Source organism: Podarcis pityusensis, assembly GCF_964106645.2.
Source record: "Podarcis pityusensis genome assembly, chromosome: 8".
Classification (NCBI taxonomy): domain Eukaryota; kingdom Metazoa; phylum Chordata; class Lepidosauria; order Squamata; family Lacertidae; genus Podarcis; species Podarcis pityusensis.
Genome location: NC_138033.1, coordinates 5,019,191 through 5,033,119, shown reverse-complemented (window position 1 = coordinate 5,033,119; position 13,929 = coordinate 5,019,191). Strand labels below are relative to the sequence as shown.

The following is a 13,929-nucleotide window of genomic DNA, read 5'->3' as shown; positions in this document are numbered from 1 at the left end:
TTCAAAGTTCAGAAATCAATTTGGAGGAAAACCCATCTAATAAGCATTAGATAGTCACCAGGGCTAGCTGGCTGAATTAATTCTGCTTGGGCCAGTGAGGAGGCCAGGGGAGAATTAGCAACGCTTCCCTCCCAGGGTTTTAGAAGCATTCACTGCCTCCGACTGTGCAGGGCAGAGCGGAGCCATCCTGGCTGGGAGGCTTCTCCTCCTCCGTGAATTTGCCCAACCCTCTTTTTTTAAAAGACATGCAGGTGTCTTCATTGCCTCCTGTGGCAGGGAGTTCCACAGTTCAACAGGGAGTGCCACAGTCCTGTGGCAGGGAGTTCCACAGTTCAGTGCTACATGAAGGAGGACTTCCTATTATTATTATTATTATTATTATTATTATATTAAATTTGTATACTGCTGTATAAAGGAGGGTTTCCTTTTGTCCGTCCTGAATCTTCCAACATCCGCCTTCCTTTGGATGTCACGAGTTCGAGCACTGGGAGAGGGAGAAAAGCTTTTCTCTGTTCGCTTTCTCCCGGCATCCTTTTAATCCTCCCCCGTCTGTTGTGAGCCAAAGAGGGCACCCCTCACCAAGGCAAGGTGGTGGACATGGTTCACCCCTCCTCTCACCCCCATAATCACAACCACAACCCTGGGAGGTAGCCTGAGCCGGGAGAGGCAGCGACTGGCCCCAAAGCCCCCCCGCCCCCCCCCATATGAGCTTTGTGGCCATGTGTCACGATCTGAACCCTGGTCTCTCCCGGGGCCTAGTTGGCACTGGCTCCCCAGAGCCCCAGAATCTTCTGCTGACTGGAGAGACTGTGTCTTGGCTCCGGTTCCACCTGGTGGGGGGGCCTCCAAACCGGGCGCACTTGGCATGGAGGGTGGTCTTGTCTGGGGAGACGTTGGCAGCCGCCTGACGAGGCCGTTGCTCCATAGCTGTCAGCCGTCCCTTATTTGGTGGGAAACTCCCTTATCCCAGCGCCGTTTCCCGCTGCTGTCCCTTACTGATGGTGTCCCTTAAATTTCCCGGGTTTCATGCTCGCCCGGCTCGGGAGGGAAGCAGCAGCTCGGGGTCCTCTGCCACGAGAGAGAGCGCGCGCATGAGCTGCCGCGTCTCCATCTCTCCCTTTTCCCCCTCAGTGGCGTGTCCTGAGGAGATGGGTGGTGGCGGGCGGGCAGGCAGCCCCTCTCTTGCGAGATTTCTGCCGTGCTGCCAGGGGAAGCCGGAGGCGGCAGCGGCGGCTGAGGAGGCGGCCTGAGGGAGGAGGAAGAGGAGGGGATGGGGAGGGACGCAGAAGGGCGGTGCTTCAGCGGCCGCCGCAGCGCCGCAGCCACCTCATACTGGGCTGGCGGGCGGCGTGGGCGAGAGTCTCCCTCCCTCCCCCCCCTCCTCCTCGGGCGGGGAAGGGCCGATAGAACTCCTCGCGCCAGGACGATGGCAGCCCCGACAGGCTGCTTTAGCATCCCCTCCAACCAGTGCAGCATCTTAATGTAGTGATTTCCCCCTCTGCATCCCTTTCATAACTCTATTTTTATAAATCCTTTGTCCATCCATAGTTCAAATTTTTACTACAAGTTTTCTGTCAATCCTACCAATCGATGTAACTCTTGACAATAGCTTTTCAACTAATTTATAAACTTTCCCCATTCTTTATTAAAGAGGTCCTCTTCCTGGTTTCTAATTCTGCCTGTAAGCTTTGCCATCTCGACGTCGTTCATCAGTTTTGTCTGCCACTCTTCTTTGGTGGGAGTTGTAGGCCCTTAGGATCATCTAGTCCAACCCCCCTGCAAAACACCGTCAGTGGCAGCCAAAGTAGCATGGCTCCATGAGTAGCGGATTTCTGCATAAGCTAAGCAAAATCCCTTATTTTGGCTGCTGATCCCTTATTTTCGAGGCTGCTGGTCCCTTATTTTCAAATCTGTAAGTTGACAGCTATGCGTTGCTCTCCCTGCAGGCGCCATTTCAGCCTCTGAGCTCTCCTTGACGGACGTGCGGGAAAAGCCTCTGCGGCGCATTGACCCGGGCCTGATGCCCCTTCCGGACACGGCCGCCGGCCTGGAGTGGTCCAGCTTGGTCAACGCAGCCAAGGCCTACGAAGGTAGGGAAGGCCGGTGGCGAAAGGGCCGGAGCCCCTCCATCTTGCCCACTGCCCCCTCTGCCCCCCTAGGGAGCGTTGCCAGATGCCAGCATGTGGAAGTGGTTGCCATGGGGCCTCTGGGGGTCTTGACCCTCCTTGCGCTGGGGCAGAGGCTCCCCGGGGCCTGTGCTTGGCTGGCGCAGGGTTTCTAATCCTCAAGGAGGCCGGCTCCTGTGTTCTCTTCCGGCAGCGGCTTGTGGCCTTGCGAGGCTCCTGGCTGCAGCTGAGCACCTTTTTTCGTGAATTACTTTTATCTCCTGAAATTTACGCGCCGCTTGGTTGTTGTCAAAGCTGTTTACAGAAAAGATGGAAGCATAAGATTGTCACTTGAGAAAAGCTAAGAGCAATGATTTAAGACTTCCAAAAAGTTTGAATGACGATAGACTAAAAGACGCACAAGAACTTCCCAAGCATCCAGGCAGACTCGGCTAAGCAGAAATACGGTTTTAGCTGGAAGCAATGCAGTGATGTCAAAAGGCAGGGAGTTCCAAAGTTTGGGCACCACCACTCTGTAAGGTTGATTTCTTACCAGGTTAGGGATGAATTATGTGGCCCCTGTCACAGGGCCAGTTGCATCCATGGAAGCGGTTGAGTGAGCGCACAGGGCGCGAGGAAGATCTCGCAGCTCAACTGGACCCACGTTGTTAATTGTGAACAGCTGTGTGCTTCCTGCGTTGCAGGGGATTGGACTAGATGGCCTTTGGGGTCCCTTCCAACTCTTCAATTCTGTGATTCCATCAGCTGAACTAGGAGGCTTGTGGCTCTTTCTGGGCGCCTCTCTCACATCATTTTGAGAGCCTGGGAGGGGAAGAAGGGGCGTCCCTGACTCCCAGGAAATATAATAATAATAATAATAATAATAATAATAATAATAATAATAAAAATAATATTTATACCCTGCCCTCCCCAGCCAAGACCGGGCTCAGGGCGGCTAACACCAGGTATAAAACAATTGATTGAAATACAACTTAAAAACAAGATTAAAATACAACATTAAAATGCAGTAGAAACTCAAAAACTTTTTGGGGATGAAAACGTCAAATCTTCACCAAGGCCAACTATCCAAACTGGTCCTACGTGGGCCAGAAAAAAGCCAGGAAAATCCCCAAATTGGAGTTCCATCACAGAAGGAGAAAGGAAAAAGGAAAGAGGGGGAGGGGATCAAGTTGATTCCAAGCCAAAGGCCAGGCAGAACAACTCTGTCTTACAGGCCCTGCGGAAAGAAATCAGATCCCGCAGGGCCCTGGTCTCATGAGACAGAGCGTTCCACCAGGCCGGGGCCAGTGTTGAAAAGGCCCTGGCTCTGGTTGAGGCTAACCTGACTTCCTTAGGGGCCAGGACCTCTAGGATGTTGCTATTTATGGACCTAAAGGTCCTCCGTGGGGCATTCCGCTCCAGTTTTGCTTAATGGGGAGTTTCCTCCCGCCTCTCCTGGTGCCCTTGCTGCCTTCTTGGTGGCGCAGACCTGAAGCCGTTGTTTGCAGAAGGCGTCTTACCTGCAAAGTCAGACGGAGGACCAAGGTGGAGACTGAGATCTCCAGACCCCTCAGGGCCTGCCAGGGCAGCTCTAGGGATCTCTTAAGTCAGGGGTGCCCAGCAGGTTGATCGCGATCTACCGGTCGATTGTGGGGTATCCCTAGTCGATCCTGGTCGATCGCGTGACCCCAATTCCCCCCCCCCCCAAGAAATCTCAACAACTCTGGTCAGTCCAATGGGCAGATCACCGCCAGTTTATTTATAGAGGGAGTAGATCACAGTCTCTTGGAAGTTGGACACCTTTGTCTTAAGTCATGCGTTGCTGAGTTCAAGGCTGGATTCCCGGAACCGTCAGTGCAAAACGCTGCAGCGGGGTTGCTGACGAGAGCGAGGCCTGAAACCCCTTTTGCTGGGATATCTACACTGGAGGCCCATTTGTTCCTGGGTCAACGTCAAGGTGTTACTGTCCGTATAGGAAAAACCCCTCAACAAATTGGGACCAGTTTACCTGCAAGGTGGCCTTCGCCCATCCATGCCCACTCAACCACTTGGATCAGCAGAACGGGCGCTGCTGCAGGTGCCAGGTAATGCCTGCTGCACCTGTGTAAGAGCTTGGTTGTTCCTAGTCTGGCCACACCTGCACTTTGGAACCCCCCGCCTTTTGATACCATGCAGTCTCCCTTCCTTTTGGGTGCCTATTTAAAACACATCCTTGTTTAGACAAGCCTCACCCAGATGCTTAGAAACCTGGTGTGAGTTTGGACCTGTTTTTAGTCTATTTCATCTTTCTGTTTATATTAAACAGAAACATAAAATTTTAGGCTTTTATCTTTTCTTTTCTTTGAGGGTTTTTGTTTTGCGATCAAGCTGTGTATAAATTTCCTGAAATGGGAAAAAAACCCCGAATGAATAAATGTGGTTGGATCTGTGAAAGAGGCACTGAATTTGGATTTGGGGTGGGGGAGTGAGTTTCCTCCTTGAAAAAATGAAAGAAAAATCCCAGGCACTCCGCTTGCCGTCTGCCTGGGCTTAGCCTTCCCAGACATCCCCCCCCCCTTCTTCCTGGTCGCCAGCATCCTGGATTAGCCCCCACCCCACCCCTGCTGGCCTCTCAGCTGAGCCTCTTGTCTGCAAAGCCCCAGCCTCCTTCTGCCCCAGCGCTTCCATTTCAGATTTAATTTGCACCCTGCCTCTCCATAATGCACAAGCCGGAAAACGCAATAAAACGTCGAGGATTGCACTCCTTGTAGCTTCCGATCCAGTGCACATAAATTTATTTTTAAATGATTTTCGAATGAACAACATCAAACGGAGCAAGATTCCACAATCCTTTCGAAAACCCAGATATCAAAAAATTGCTTGCAAAAATTGGTAGAGGAGCAACGGCCGTGTCACAATAGGTTAAAATGCCACCGTGGGTTGCAAGTGACCCGGGTGAGCCCCTGAGCAGGTTGGGGGCGCCCTGAGCCCCCTCCCCACTCCCTCTCTGGCCCCCCCTGCACGGCCACTTTCATTTCCAGGCAGGCAAGCTAATGAGGACCTGGCTGCGGTTTCTGCCCCTGGGGGAGCCGCCTGCCTCCGTGACCTGCTTTCCTTTGGGCTGGAGGAGGAGGAGCAGTGGCTCGGCTCTCGTCGCTGAGCCAAAAGTAGGGCAGGGGGGTGGAGAGCGGTTGCGTGTCCAGGCAAGGCCCGGCTCCGGCAGGGATCTCCCTTGGCAGCAAGGAGGAGCAGCCGCCTCCCTGCCGGCGGGGGGGGGGCGGGGAGGAGGTTCGGCAATCTGCTCAGGCCTGCCATCTGCGTCACGACGCCGGCGCCACCCTCCCTGCCTGCCTCCCGACTCCAGAGCAGAGCAGCCACTCGGCTGAGCACAGAGGAAGGAGACGGGCCATCGGCTCTCGTCATCGGCCGCACGCTGCTCAGCTCACCTGTGCCTCCTGCTCTGCTCTGGTGCCCGGGAGCCCGGCGGGGAAAGGTAGGAGCGGGCAAACTCCCTCCAGGAAGCACCCGGGTCTCCCTTGGGTGCCCTGCGGCCACGGAGGGGGAGAGAGGGGCCCTTTCTCTTGTTGCCCGTTGCAGCAGCCCCTTGCCCTTCTGCCCTGTGGCTCGGAAGATGGAGAGGCAGGTTACCCACCAATACAGGGGCTGGGAGGAGACGGGAGCTGAAAGCGTTTCGGGTGCGGCTGTGACAGCCCAGGACTCTGCGGGCACAGAGCTGGTGGCATCTGCCCCTGTTCCACAGCAGGGCAGAGTCCCTGGCCTGGCAATGCACAGCACCCATGGGTGTGGGGCACACAAAGGCCGTGGGGAGAGGGGTTTTAAAGCTGTCCAAGTGCCACCAAAGAGTGCTATGTTCTTCCCAGCATCTTCTGGTGCTTTGGGGAGCAGGGACCCCCTCCTGCCTCCCCCCAGCATTCCCCCCCTTCCCCCCTGGAACCAGAGTTCAAAGGGACCCCAAGGGCCATCTAGTCCAACCCAGGAGTCTCAGCTGAGGCTTCCCTGGCCGACGGCCCCCAAACCACGCACCCCGGCAACTCCCTGCCTCTTGACATTTCAGGCGCTCTATATTTAGGTTCCTGTGCCTTGGAAGTTCAGCGACTCTGCCTTAATTAGCACTTGGCTGTTTTAATTGAGGGAAAGGCAGAAGGGAGGGGTTGATCACAGCGCTGGGGGGAGTGGAAGAGCTCAGCAGTTGCTGGGGGGGGCGTGTTGAATGGGGAGGTGAAAGGCTTTGCTGGAGAAGCGGCTAATTGGGTGAGAGGGGAGGGCAAGCGCTGGGGGGTGGAGCCCCCCCTACAAGCCTCTTTGATGCTCAGTGACGGTGGCAGAAGATTTCAAGCAGACAGCGCTGAGATCACCAGGGCACAGGAACCTCGGCCTTTGCCCTGAGCTCGAAGGGAGCAAACGCCCTGACTCCCCCAAGCCCAGAGCTGTTGCAGAACCCGAATCCCAAGTCGCCCGTCAAAGCGGCAGCAGCAAATCCCAGTGGCTGCCTGCCAGGGAAGGGCTGGGCCCAGTGTGTTGCCCGGCCGGTTTGAGCCCCACAGCGCTGGGCCAGCTGCACCTGCAGCCCCAGCGCTGCAGCCTCGGAAAATGGGCTGGGACTCCATTCTCTGCTTCTGCACTCCGAAGGCTCTGGTGGCAGCACCAGGTGGGTTATCACCTGGCCCTAAGAACCTGTGAATTAATAATAATAATAATAATAATAATAATAATAATAATAATAATAATTTTTAAATTTATATCCCGCCCTCCCCAGCCAAAGCCGGGCTCAGAGCAGCTAACAACAATAAAAATAACACTTATTTTATAAAAATAAAATCACAATCAATGGATTGAAATGCATTCTAAAATCAATTCACTCTAAAATCAATTCAGAATCAAATTAATGGCAACCTTTGGGCTAGAGTTCTGTGAAGATTACCGAAGGAGGGGGTCAGACTGCGCCTTGGCCAAAGGCCTGGTGGAACAGCTCCGTCTTGCAGGCCCTGCGGAAAGATGTCAAGTCCCGCACGGCCCTAGTCTCTTGTGACAGAGCGTTCCACCAGATCGGGGCCACGACCGAAAAAGCCCTGGCTCTGGTTGAGGCCAGCCTAATCTCCCTGTGGCCCGGGACCTCCAAGATGTTTTTGTTTGAAGACCGTAAGGTCCTCCGTGGGACATACCAGGAGAGGCGGTCCCATAGGTACGAGGGTCCTAGGCCAGATAGCGCATTATTATTATTATTATTATTATTATTATTATTATTATTATTTTATACCCTGCCCATCTGGGCACTCTAGACAGCTTCCAACACATATAAAAACATAAGAAAGCTTCAGACGTTATTCTAGATAGACTGCCTCTGGACCTGGAGGTTCCATAGGTCCATAAGATTAGCCCGGCTGGATCAGGCCAATGGTCCGTTTCATCCTCCACCCTGTTCTCCCAGTGGCTGAACAGTTTCCTGTGGGGAACTTGCAAGCAGGATTTAAGTGCAAGAGTCCCCTCCCCACCTGCCATTTCCTGGAGGCCAGAGCACGGCCCCTGGGGCTCCTCGCTGTCGACAGCATTCCGCCCCATGAGTTTGCCCATTCCGCTGTCTCCTGTGGGAGGGAGTTCCGCTGTTTGCGGCCTGCAAAGAAGGGCACACACCCTCTGCCCCCCTCAGGCAGGCAGGGGCTGGGGGGGGACTCCCTGCCCCACAGCCCTGGCAGCCCCATTTTCTGCAGAATAAAAATAAAAATAAATAAATAATATTTATTTATTATTTATTTGTTTGTACCCTGCCCATCTGGCTGGGTTTCCCCAGCCACTCTGGGCGGCTTCCAACGGAATATTAAAATACAATAACCTATTAAACATTAAAAGCTTCCCTAAACAGGGCTGCCTTCAGATGTCTTCTAAATATCTGGTAGTTGTTGTTCTCTTTGACATCTGATGGGAGGGCGTTCCACAGGGCGGGTGCCACCACCAAGAAGGCCCTCTGCCTGGTTCCCTGTAACCTCACTTTTCGCAGGGAGGGAACCACCAGAAGGCCCTCAGCGCTGGACCTCAGTATCCGGGCAGAACGATGGGGGTGGAGACACTCCTTCAGGTATACTGGACCGAGGCCGTTTAGGGCTTTAAAGGTCAGCACCAACATTTTGAATTGTGTTCGGAAACATGCAGAAAAAAGGGGCGATGGTGTCTGTCAGGAAGGGATTGGGGGGGGCTGTTATTTTGCCTGGTGGGGATGGCCGCGCCACAAAACCCTCCTCTTCCTGCTCCCCTTTCAGTGCAAAGAGCCGTCTCCCTCTTCTCCCTCCATGACGCCACGCTGAGCCCGGACGTCCCCTCTGCCCACAGCCCCGTCCTGGGGCACCTGAGCCTGGAGAGGCAGCTGACGCCCCGCACGACACCCACCATGAGGTGAGAGACCCCCCCTCTCCCAGCAGAAGCCCCTTCCCCCACCCCCTCGCTTTTATGTTTGGGGAAGGCGGGCCTCCGACTTCCCAGCCGGGAATGTTTTTCTGGCACTGAACATGGGCCCTTTGGAGGTCTGGGGGCAAGGGGGTCACGCTAGGCTTCCTCTCCTGCTTCTCCCTGGGGGAGCAAGGTCTCTGGTGGGGGGGGGCAAAAAATGTGGGGGGGGAATGTGGGGGGGGGGGAGCTGCAGGTACACATTCTCTGGATGGCCAGGGTGGAGGGGAATCGACCTAAAATAATGGGCTGCCTTTTTTGCACAGCTCTGGGGGGGTTTGGGGGGGGGCTTCCATCTCAACCTGCTTCTGGACATTTTGGGGTCAGGGCACCGGCTGGGGGTCTTGACAGGGGGGCTCTGTTCTCATACGGGGAGTGGGGCTAAGATACAAGCGCTAATCTGCCTTCACTCGCTTGCCATCTTCCATCTTTTCCGAGGAGGGATCTCGGCCCTCGTTTTCTCCAATTACCGTATTTTTTGCTCTAAAAGACTCACTTTTTCCCTCCTAAAAAGTAAACCTTGTGTGCGTCTTATGGAGCGAATGCAGGCTGCGCAGCTATCCCAGAAGCCAGAACAGCAAGAGGGATTGCTGCTTTCACTGCACAGCGATCCCTCTTGCTGTTCTGGCTTCTGAGATTCAGAATATTTTTTTTCTTGTTTTCCTCCTCGAAAAACTAGGTGCGTCTTGTGGACTAGTGCGTCTTATAGAGCGAAAAATACGGTATCTCATCCATTCATTGCTCCGTTTATATCCTGCCTTCTCCTCCAAGGAGCTCAAGGTGACCTCCAACATGGCTCCCCCCCTTCTCATTTAAACACCCCCCCCCAACAACAACCACCACTCTGCAAGGTAGGCTAGGCTGATAAAAGGTTTAGACTGGGCCCAAAGTCTCACACCCGTGAGCTTGGCGATGGCCGAGTAGACGAGATTTGGACCCTGGTTTCTTCCAGGCCCCTGGTACGATGCTCTAACCACTGGGCCATGCTGCCTCTTGACGCTCTGCTCTCCCCTCTCTCTGCAGCGAGGAGCCCTCTGTGGACCTGACGGGCAAAGTCTACCAGCTGGAGGCCATGTTGAAGCAGCTCCATAGCGACCTGCAGAAAGTAAGATTGTCGTCTGTCCCCCCAGGGGATGGCTCAAAGGGGGGGGGCTCTTTTCCCATCATGCCCTGGTACCGCCTGAGGTGAAGCCGCCCCTCCTGAAATGCCCTCCTCATTTAATAATAATAATAAAATTTTATTTATATCCCGCCCTCCCCAGCCGAAGCCGGGCTCAGAGCAGCTAACAGCAATAAAAGTAACACAGTGTTCTAAAATCAATTCTTTCTAAAATCAGTTCAGAATCAAATTAATGGCAACCATTGGGCTAGAGTTCTGTGAGGATTACCAAAGGAGGGGGTCAGGCTGTGCCTTGGCCAAAGGCCTGGTGGAACAGCTCCGTCTTGCAGACCCTGCAGAAAGATGTCGTGTCCCGCAGGGCCCTAGTCACTTGGGACAGAGCGTTCCACCAGATCGGGGCCACGGCTGAAAAAGCCCTAACTCTGGTTGAGGCCAGCCTAACTTCCCTGTGGCCCGGGACCTCCAAAATGTTTCTGTTTGAAGACTGCAAGGTCCTTCGTGGGACATATCAGGAGAGGCGGTCCCGTAGGTACAAGGGTCCTAGGCCGTATAGGGCTTTAAAGGTTAAAACCAGCACCTTAAACCTGATCCTGTACTCCACCGGGAGCCAGTGCAGCTGGTATAGCACCGGGTGAATGTGATCCCGCGGCGAGGACCCCGTAAGGAGTCTCGCCGCGGCATTCTGCACCTGCTGGAGTTTCTGGGTCAGTCTCAAGGGCAGCCCCACGCAGAGTGATGTTAAAGGGATGTTTGCTTGTGATACTTACTTGGGAGTGGGGAGGGACAGCAGAAGAACCCCCCAGAAAGTTGACAGACAAGGGGCAAGAAGGGAGCCCGGACTCCTGGGTTCTCTTCTCATCCAGTGGTGCGGCTTGACTCTGAGCTGCCATGCCTGCCTCCTGCTTCATTGAATAGAGTTGGGAGGCACCCCAGAGCTCATCTAGTCTGACCCCCTGGAACGCAGGCTTCACAGCCAAAGCATCCACGACAGACGGCTGTCCAACCTCCAGCAATGGAGAGGCCCCCACCATCCGAGGGAGCCGCTTGTGGCTTCTTGATCTCTGTGCAGAGGAAGGGGGCTTCTCCCTAGAACTCACGGAAGATTCAGGACAAAACGAAAGACTTATTCACACCGTGTTTAGTTACACTGTGGAACTCCCTGCTGCAGGAGTGGCTTTAAAAGAGGAGGCCAGAGTTGCTCTTGTGCTCCGGTTCTGCTTAATAATAATAATAATAATAATAATAATAATAATTTATTATTTATACCCCGCCCATCTGGCTGAGTTTCCCCAGCCACTCTGGGCGGCTCCCAATCGAGTGTTAAAAACAGTACAGCATTAAATATTAAAAACTTCAGATATCTTTTAAAGATAGGATAGCTGCTTATTTCCTTGACATCTGACGGGAGGGCGTTCCACAGGGTGGACACCACTACCGAGAAGGCCCTCTGCCTGGTTCCCTATAACCTCACTTCTCGCAATGAGGGACCCGCCAGAAGGCCCTTGGCGCTGGATCTCAGTGTCCGGGCTGAACGATGGGGGTGAAGATGCTCCTTCAGGTACGCTTGCTGGTTTCCCAGCATGGGCATCTCTCTGGCCACTGTGAGAACAGGATGCCGGACTCTATGGGCCCCCTTTGGCCCGATCCGGCAGCCAGGCTCTTCTTCGGCTATTATGGGGCCTCCAGCTGCAGAGGCAGTCTGTCTGCGTTCCTAAGTTCTCGGGGGTATTTGGGCCCTGTTGAGAAGAGGATCCTGGACACGGCAGACCACTGCACACACACCCTTCCAACCGCCCTGATTCCCACCTCCCTCTCTCTTTTCCCAGGAGAAGCAGGACAAAGTGGTGTTGCAGGCGGAGGTGGCCAACTTGCGCCACAACAACCAGCGCCTGCAGGAGGAGTCCCAGACGGCCAACGAGCAGCTGCGGAAGTTTGCTGAGATCTTCTCCAGCGCCGTGGAGAAGAAGGAGCTGTGAGCTTGCCGGAGAGCGGGGCTGCTTGGAAGCGAGAGATGAGGGGCTTGCTGGTGGTGGCTCCTCTGGTGCGGGACCCCAACAACGCCCTGGCCAGCCTCCCTCCTTCTTCCTTGGGGAGCAGGGCCCCCTCTCCCCCCGCCCTCCTGCGTGCCCACTTCCCAGCCTGGCGCCAGGCGTGGCGCTCGGGGCCCGGGGCACCTTTTGCCACAGGTGTACTCTCAGGTGCTTCCTTGGGCGTTTGCCAAGAGAACTGTGATATGGGCAACTGGGCTCAACCACCCCAAGCAGGGTAGGGGGCCACCACTGCTCTCGCCACCTCTGCCCATCCTGGCTCGCCACCAGGGGGCACCTTGGCGCTCGACAGACTCTGGGTGTTGGGGGGGGGCACCCTTTGAGCGAGACCACCGAGAATCTCAAAAGAGCACTTTCTCACGACTAAATTATTTTCTAGAGAACGCAAGGATGGGAGTGGCTCAGGAAGTTAAAAAAAAAGAAGTTTAAATGTATATGTTCTTTATAAAACACTATATTTGTATAAATGGTACTGTTTGTAACTCCACCCACCCGCCCCTCTGGAGAACTCTGTGCATGCCTCAGAACTCAGCACACACACACACACACACACACACACACACACGGTTGCACAGCAGCAGCAGAAGTTGGGAGCCGTGGGACCTGGAGAGTCCTGGGCATCGGGGCAGGAGTGGTGCCCCTGCCCCACTGGCCTGCGGGGGGGGGGGCTTGCCTCTCGTGTGAGGCAATAGACGGTCCTGCCGTTATTGGGGGCCACCCTTCCCTCCAGCTCCTCCTGGGAATTGGGGCCTCCCGCGTTTCCCGACCTCTGGTACCGCCACACACCCACACCCGGGCACCCCTGTGCCTGAGCGACTCTTCGGCAATAAGGAAATACGTGCGGGCAGTTGGTACGTTGTGGTTGTGAAACGCAGACCCTGTTGCGGCTTCTCCTTGTTTGCAGGTGGTTGTTGTTGTTGTGTGTTAAAAGCACATGGTCTGGAGCAGCAGAGCCATTTTGGGGGTGCTTTGAGCAGGAGGGGGTCCACTGCAGGAGGAGCAAGACCCCTTTTCCGGCTGGGTTCGGGGGGGGGTATCCTGGAGGCCTGGCGGAGGCCAGCAGGGCTGAGAAAGGGAAGCCTGGGGGGGGGGGGCTTCTAGCTGCTAGCATAGGGCACAGGGTCCTCCCAGGACGCCCCAAACTGTGATGATGTGCACCCCTCGCCAAATTTCCAAGCCAGCGTCTTGAACTATGCAAACCCCAGACCCACCCAGCGGTGGGGGGGGCTTCCTGGCCCTTCCTCCACCCGACAACGACAAGGCCTTCCACTACCAGCCCTTCCCCGGGGGGGGGGGCAAGGACCATTGGAATTGCTGCAAGAAAAAATGTGTTTTTTTGCAGGGGGTGAGTAGCCAGGAAAGTGGGGAAGAATCTCCGAGCTCCGACAGCATCCCAGGAACTTACACCATGATCGTCTTAACTCCCTGGGGTACTACCCCTTTTGCACCCCCAGCTCAACCTTTAAGGAGCCTGCCCCCCCCCCCCCCCATAGAGCCATAGGGCCTGGCGGAGAGAGAAGCCTTCTCCACCTTCTCCAGAGCCAACTTAGGGGTGCAAATGCCAGGCAAGAGTCTCATCCAGAAGTGGCAAAGCCCAGCCCCCCACCCCTGCCAGCACCCCCTTCCCCAAAACTCCCCCTGAATTTTGTACCAGTATCTCACTGCAATTTGTACGGATTATTGTCTCCCCCCCCCCCCCATTCCCACTTTAAAAATAAGAATAAATCTATCCTTTAACGTTCCTCTCTGTGACATGGAAGTCCCCCCCCCCCTCCACCGGGGTGGGTGAGTGGGGGGGGGCCTCGCCTTCATTTTTTTTGTCAGTCGTGTTGTGTGAGTTGTTTCTTGTGTTAATTTTATAAGAATCTTTTGGGATCAGATCTGTCTTATTTAATTATTATTTTTTGTCTTAAAAATTGCTGATAGGAAAGAACAACAACCAGCCTTTTGTAAAAAGAAAAAAAGGAGGGGGGAAGAAGAAGAATAAATTCCCCCAGTATAATTCTCTGGAATCCTCAATGATAGTTTCTTTGGGGCGACACACCTCTTGGGTGTTGGGGTGGGGAAGGAGAGAAATAAAATAAACATTTCATAGAAAACCTTGTGTGATTCCTTGAGCTCACCCCCCCCCTCTCTCTCTTCTCCTTCCTTCCTTTTTTCCTTCTCTCTCTCTCTTGCACGGAGACCCCAGATTTTGCCTGAGCGTCGAGGCAAGGGG

General features: G+C 54.6%; 1 protein-coding gene across 3 annotated transcripts in view; it reads left to right on the top strand.

The window, feature by feature from the left end:
* The window catches only part of SIPA1L3 (signal induced proliferation associated 1 like 3), a 102,326-nt gene extending 88,516 nt beyond the window's left edge, over window positions 1-13,810 (top strand). For all 3 annotated transcript variants that reach the window (XM_081018587.1, XM_081018586.1, XM_081018588.1), the window contains exons 18-21: window positions 1,947-2,090; window positions 8,360-8,492; window positions 9,567-9,648; window positions 11,490-13,810. In XM_081018587.1, the coding sequence (XP_080874713.1) occupies window positions 1,947-2,090; window positions 8,360-8,492; window positions 9,567-9,648; window positions 11,490-11,639 (509 nt within the window). In that variant the 3' untranslated portion in view covers window positions 11,640-13,810. The remainder of the gene's footprint in view (window positions 1-1,946; window positions 2,091-8,359; window positions 8,493-9,566; window positions 9,649-11,489) is intronic.
* Window positions 13,811-13,929: the final 119 nt, after the last annotated feature.